This window comes from Arachis hypogaea, chromosome 4 (assembly GCF_003086295.3).
Source record: "Arachis hypogaea cultivar Tifrunner chromosome 4, arahy.Tifrunner.gnm2.J5K5, whole genome shotgun sequence".
In the NCBI taxonomy this organism is placed as follows: domain Eukaryota; kingdom Viridiplantae; phylum Streptophyta; class Magnoliopsida; order Fabales; family Fabaceae; genus Arachis; species Arachis hypogaea.
The window spans coordinates 43,273,058-43,280,091 of NC_092039.1; the positions used below are offsets into that span (position 1 = coordinate 43,273,058).

General features: G+C 34.6%; 1 protein-coding gene across 1 annotated transcript; it reads left to right on the plus strand.

Annotated features, from left to right (window-relative positions):
- The first annotated feature begins 1,340 nt into the window (after positions 1–1,340).
- Positions 1,341–6,337, plus strand: LOC112796726 (uncharacterized). Its single transcript, XM_025839309.2, has 7 exons — positions 1,341–2,558; positions 4,877–4,927; positions 5,008–5,115; positions 5,398–5,493; positions 5,662–5,760; positions 5,842–5,901; positions 5,989–6,337. Exons 1-7 carry the CDS (start codon positions 1,341–1,343, stop codon positions 6,052–6,054), a joined length of 1,698 nt encoding a protein of 565 aa, XP_025695094.1. The 3' UTR covers positions 6,055–6,337.
- The last annotated feature ends 697 nt before the right edge of the window (positions 6,338–7,034 follow it).

Genomic DNA, 7,034 nt, shown 5'->3' on the forward strand with positions numbered 1-7,034 from the left:
GTGAAATCTGTTCTCTATTTTTTTGCATTATTTAGTTGGATTTTAATTTGATTACGGGAGTGAATAGCTGATAGGTTAATGGCAGATTGTTGATTATGTATATATTGTTGAGTTATAAGTTGTTATATTGTTGAACTAGTTAATGGCAGATTGTTGTTTTTTTTCTGATTTGTAGTGGTTATGGTTGTTTTTGTTGATGTAACATTGCTGTGAATTTATATTGCTGGATATGGAAATATTGAATAGCTGAATAGATTTTCTAGTTGTGTTGAATTTGTTGATTCTTGATTATGAATTTGTTGATTCTTGATTATGAAATTACTGAATTTGTTAAAATTTTTATTGTGCATCTGTTTAGTGTAGTGATTGCTGGATTGCTGGATTTTTTATTAATTTTTGATTATGCCATTATGCCTGTTTGCTTTAGAAGAAGGATTGCTGGATTTTCTAGCACTTTTTATCGAAATTATTTGCTATTGAACTATTATGCCATTGTGCATCTGTTTAGTGTAGTGACTCTGTGTCTTTTTGTCAAATTATTTGCTGTTGAACTACTATGGTGTTGCTTTTAAATGTGTGTTGAATTGAATTGTTATTTTCAAGTTGAATGCAACCATTTTACTTGGGAGTTAAGTGCTTGTTATCCATTCATCAATTTCTCATGGCTATTTGTCTTAGTTAGGTACCAATGTTACTCATAGTTTAAATCATTGGGCAAATTGAGGCTTGAAAACATGTCGGCAAAACTGTTTTTATGTCCAAAACAAATTTTAGTGAATGCATATATGGTTGTTTTTGTCTTCCCTAATAGGAACCCTTTGAATTGAACTGTTGGAAATAGGTTATGCTTCCAACATTGAACAATTGATGTGAATTTGTATTTTGTAATAGCTATTGTTTTATACCTTTGCTATTATAGTTTTTATTTACGTAAAACCGGTTTTACCGGTTCAACCAGTGATTTATCGGTTGAACCAGTAAACTAGTAAATCAATAACCTGACCGATTTGATCACCGGTTCGGTTCTTACAACTATGGGACAGCCCATTTATCTTTTTATTTTATTTTTTGAAAAATATTTTGATAAAAAATATCATTTTTAAGTCAAAAAAATTTTAAAAATAACCTTTTTTTAGTTAATGGATCAGATTTTTAAGTCGAATGGAAAAAAATATCGACCAAAAGTGCTAATTTTTTAAAAAAAATATTTATAAAAAATAAACAAACCATCCATTCAACCTGCAGACTAACCGTTTAATCCGTCATTTTTTCGGATTAATCACCCGATTAGCCTAAAATTTAAATGGATTTAAAATTAAGGACAAAGTCCACCTATTTAAATGGATAACTGGCTGGCCTATAGGTTTGGCCATGTTGACGGGGTTACTAAAACCCTCGAAAACCAAGCCCCTACCCTACCGTCACCGGCGTTATCAGTATCTCGCCGCCGTCATCTTGATCGCGGAGCTCGTTCCTGTCCCTACTCCCTAATGGGGTACATTCAATCTGGCAGAAATGCGCTCTCACTGATCCTCAGACGCAGGTGCGCCACCAATCTCCTCAGAAACCCAGCGAAACCGCCCTTCACTCCCTCACCCTCAATCTTCAGTCTCGCAAAGCGTCGATATTCTGCTGAATCGTCCACGTCACCATCGTCCAGAATAGTGCATGACCTCCTCGCCGAAGTGGAGAACGAGAGGCTCCGGGAGAGAGATCAGCGAATTAGGGCCGGATTGGACACCGCCGACATCGACGCCGAATGCGAAGAGGACTACATGGGCGTGGCTCCCCTCATTGAGAGGCTCGAGAAGGCGAAACCCAAGGATAAGGAATCCAATCTCAACCTCTACGAGGAGCTTTCTGATTCCGACACCGACGAAGACGATGAGAGATTCACCCCGGAGGCACTCCAGAACCGCTTCAATGACTTCGAGAAGAAGTTCAACAGGCACAAAGACTTGCTTAATAGTTTCGTCGAGGCCGAGACACTTGACGAAGCTTTTAGACTAATGAGTAGGATTGATAAGTTTGAGGATAAACATTTTAAGTTGCGTCCTGAGTACAGGGTAATTGGGGAGCTCATGAATCGTCTAAAAGTGGAGACTGATCAGAAGCAGAAATTTGTTCTGCAGAACAAGCTGAACAGGGCAATGAGGTTGGTGCAGTGGAAGGAGGCTTATGATCCCGAAAACCCTGCGAATTACGGAGTTATTCAGCACGAGCAGGTTGGGCCTAATGTGGATGCGTTGCAGAATGCGGGGTTCGAGAAGGGGAATCGAATTACGCAGGGAGAGAATGCTGATGCAGGAGCCGATGAGGATGCTAAAGATGTTGATGTTGATGATGAGGAGGAGGAGTTTGATGACATGAAAGAGAAATACAACATACTGCTGGCGAAGCTCGATGCCATTGATAGGAATAGGAAACTCGAGGAGAAACTTGCTGAACTTGAGTACACGTTCGGGAGGAAGGGTAATCTTTTGGAGGAAGAGATTAGGGATCTCGCCGAGGAGAGGAATGAGTTGACTGAGAAGAGGAGAAAACCACTTTACAGGAAGGTATTCTTTTGATAATTTGGTATTATTACTCCTACAAAACAAAATTCACTTTATAGCCTGTGGATATGGCCTTTTAATTGATACCCATTGGCTTCACTTTATCAATTATTTTACTCACAATTCTTGATTAATGATTGCACCATTCAGAAAGTAATTTTCTTAGGTATGATAATTAAAAGCCATAAGTGCTGCTGGTTAATCTGCTCTGTGTCTTGTGTCTCTATGTGTATGTGTGTTTTCAATTTAAAGGATTTTGTTACAGTTAACTGTTCGCTTTATTTTTTCTATTAATTTTATGCACTGAAAATGCAAGTAGTAAGTTTTCTTGCTAGAGTACCTATGGATATTTTTTTTGAATCTAGTATATCCTAAAAGAAAAGTTTCCTACAGAACATTACGGTGTGTGTGGTTCAAGTATTATTTTGTTAGTCAGATTCCATTCTCATGGGAATCAAATAGAATTTGGATCCCCTAAATTTGAAATTTGTACTTTAGAGGGTAAAGTGTGATCTTCTACCCTTGAATGGTTTCTCTCTCATATTTATTCTTGGTTCCACCTATAAAATAAATGGTGAGAGATCACATTTTATTCTCTAAAGTGAAATTCAAACTTTAGAGAATCCAAATCCAATCAAATATACCCAGGAAAAAGGTTGGAATTGAAATGATGGTATTTTGATTCCTTGGAATCAAAGGTGCTTGGGAATAACTTTTCAAACTTTGAACCAAACATGAGAATATGATATTCCTATCTTAAAATTCCTAAAAATTATTTATAATTCCCCCAACCACACACCCCCTAAGGATTTAGCTTCTTCTGTTATTTTGGACCATACTATTGTTTACCTTATTTTATGCTCCATCATTAAGCAAAGTGCACAAATTTTATCACTGCCTCTCATTTATATTCTTCTCATAGGAAGAAAAGTTTTGCTCCATATATTGTCTCAGAAGTTTTGTGAGGCATTTCGCTGTTAAATTCGTTGTCTGAACAAGTGTGTGTATATATATAAGTTAATTGACCTTTGGTATGTTTATTTGATTGGAGAGTAAACTGAAATTTCAGACAAGTCCAATTGAATAAGTTCTTTTCAGTTTGATCAAGCGGCATCATTTATAATTTAAAAAAAATGAAGGGAGAAAAAAACCCTGAATCTTGAATCTATAAAAAACACACTTCCAAATGAACATCCTTAACTGGTTTTCTATATTTCAGTAATTTTGTGTTCTCAAAAGTTTATGAGTAGCTTCTGCTGTTAATTTGGACCATACCATTGTTTACCTTATTTTATGCTCAATCTTTTAACACAATGCAAAAATTATATCACTGCCTCTCATGTATATTCTTGTCATAGGAAGAAAAGTTTTTCTCTATATATTGTCTCAGAAGTTTTTGTGAGGCACTTTACTGTTAAATTCTTTGTCTGAACAAGTGTATATATAAGCTAGTTGACCTTTGGTATGTTTGTTTGAATTTAGAATCATATCCTTCTGCAGTGAATTTGATTGGAGAGTAAACGGAAATTTCAGACAAGTCCAATTGAATAAGATCTTTTTGTTTGATAAGTGACATCATTTGTAATTTAAAAAAAAAAGTAGGGAGAAAAAAAATCCTGAAATTGAATCCATGAAAAACACACTTCCAAATGAAAATCATTAACAAGTGAACTGGCTTTATATTTTAGAGTAATTTTGTGATCTCAAAAGTTTATCTTAGTAGGTGGGGCACATTTTGTATGACTACAAGATCGATATCTTTGGTTAACCCTCTAATTTGGATTTTAGCTTTGGTGATTCTTGACATTTTAATTATTGGCGCTAATATGCAGATATCATATAGATTGTTGGCATATGCTTTCGTGATATAATGGCATTTTATATATTTTTCTGTTTCCTCGAGGATTCAGTTCCATTGTTATCCCTTGCCTGAATTTCCAATGCAGAGATACTCATGGGTATACTATTTTTTTGAAGAATGATTTTTTTGTGCTAAGTGCCAAAATGACCCCTTATTTAGATATCCTGTATTTCTTGCTTCACATCCATCCTTCTATATATAAATACCTATGTTGATTTTCTTTATGAAAATTGTTATATATATACAATGCATGTTAATATCTTGATGTTATTTTAAGATATTGCATTTCTTTTGTAGTTCATAGAGAGATTTCTTATTGATCTTTACATTGTGCACTTTCATTGTGTTGTTTGCTAATTTGAGTTTGTAAATTTAGTTATTTTTTCCGCTGTCATATTTGTGCTTTTAATAGATCTAACTTTAGATTTTGTCCTTTTTGGGATGTTATATATGTTACCAGGGTTTTGATGTGAAATTGATAGATGTGAATAGAACGTGTAAAGTCACTAAGGTACTCCGCAGATTTTTACTTCCTTCCATGGTTTCCACTTTTTTCTATGTGCTTAGTTTGTTTTCCATTTCATGGTGTAGGGAGGACAAGTTATTAACTACACTGCTATGTTAGCTTGTGGCAACTACAATGGTGTTGTCGGTTTTGCCAAAGCCAAAGGCCCTGCAGTTCCAGTTGCCCTTCAGAAGGTATTGACTCTATTATTTTGCCTTTCAAGTTCTGTTTAAGGTTTCTTTGGCAGTTAATCTGTTCGTCAGATGGTGAGAGTTGGGATTGGTGGCCTCTGTCGCTTTAGGATTTCAAATAACGTTGATCTTTTCATTAGCGGATTAGAACTCAATATGTGTTTATAAACCTTTAATAAGAGTACCTATTTTTTTCTAAGTTAAAATAGACCTTGAGTGATTTATGTTTAATAAGTTATTGTTTTGATAGAGTATTGAAATAATCATTGATTTTTCCACAATCAGGCATATGAGAAATGCTTTCAGAATTTGCATTCTGTGGAGCGACACGAGGAACATACAATTGCACATTCTGTACAAACATCATATAAAAAGACAAAGGTATGTAATCCATTTCCTTCCTTCTAGTAGTACTTCCCAAATTTATCTTTCTGATTAATTTTAGCTTCTATAATGAAATTGTAAAGGGGCTTTGTTTTGTAGATGGAATTGCAAATGTTTGCTTATCCTTGTTAATAGTTGAGATTACTCCATGTGTTTATGCTTTAGGTGTACCTTTGGCCTGCTTCCACCACAACTGGCATGAAAGCTGGTAGAATAGTTCAAACCATTCTGCATTTAGCTGGTTTTAAGAATGTCAAGTCAAAGGTAACTGACATTTGAATACAATCGATAAAAGCGTATTCCTGTAAATATAGTCCATGCTCTAATTTTAGTTGTACTTGATAGGTCATCGGTTCCAGAAATCCGCATAATACAGTTAAGGCTGTCTTCAAAGCCCTTAATGCGGTTAGTATCTTGCTGATGATTCAAATCAATCATTCAAAATGGTTATTTCCGTCATTGTATTTGATATGAATTTGTTGTTTTTCTCAGATTGAAACACCAAGAGATGTTCAAGAGAAGTTTGGCCGGACTGTGGTTGAAAAGTATCTATTGTGATGGAGATTGTATTGTGCTGAGTTCATTGCCGGTGGGGATGTATTGCATTGAATCCACCTTTTCATGTGTTAGGTGTTTCTTAAATCACTTAACATGAATTGGAGGCCAGTTTCCTCAATTCATTGTTTCTTTATGCTTCTTCCCCCCACGTTCTGGCAGCATTATCTTCGAAATTTTGCATGTATTTTTATCGTGTTTTCATAAAGGCAAATGGAACGGTAATGCAAGAGTTTTCCTTTTGCTTTAGATATTACATTTCTATTAGAAATCTTATTTCTCTCGAGCATATAGTGGTAATAGCCTTTTCTAAATTTAAAGTAATGCACTATTTGCAGGTACGCAGTATTGCATATTTTTCGTTTCAGGCTAGGAGGCATGGAATATACCGACTAATCAAGGTATTGCTGTGGTATACTATATGCATGTTAGTGTCTGACTCAGATACTTGTAAGGCTAAGGCCATGTCTGCATACATCAGCATTTGATTTTTTATTTTTTATTCTTTTATTTATTATTATTTTTTGGCATTGCTATGCTGTAGAAGTAATTTTTTTTTGAGCAATTACCCAATTCAGTTCATGAGGTTTTAAAATAGGATATCTCAGTCTCTCAAATTTTAAAATGTACAAAACAGTTTCCAAGGTTACTTTTGTAAGACAATATAGTTCCTTCCGCTAGTCACTGGCTGCTGACGTGGGACAATAATTTGTACATATGGTTGTTAAGTGTTTACGTGTGAGTTTCCAAGAGTAGTTACCGTTCAAAAATTTTCGATAGTAATATTAGTACCATTAAACTATTTTTTATGCATCTGTTACTGTTGAATTTCTTTTCCATTAAATCTAATGGTAATATATTATTTATAAATATTATTTAAAAATTAAATTAATTAATACCGACGAATTTAGCCAACGGGGTAAATTCAATAATTGTGAATTTTAATTTTCTGATATGTCAGAAATTAATATTTAAATCTGAAT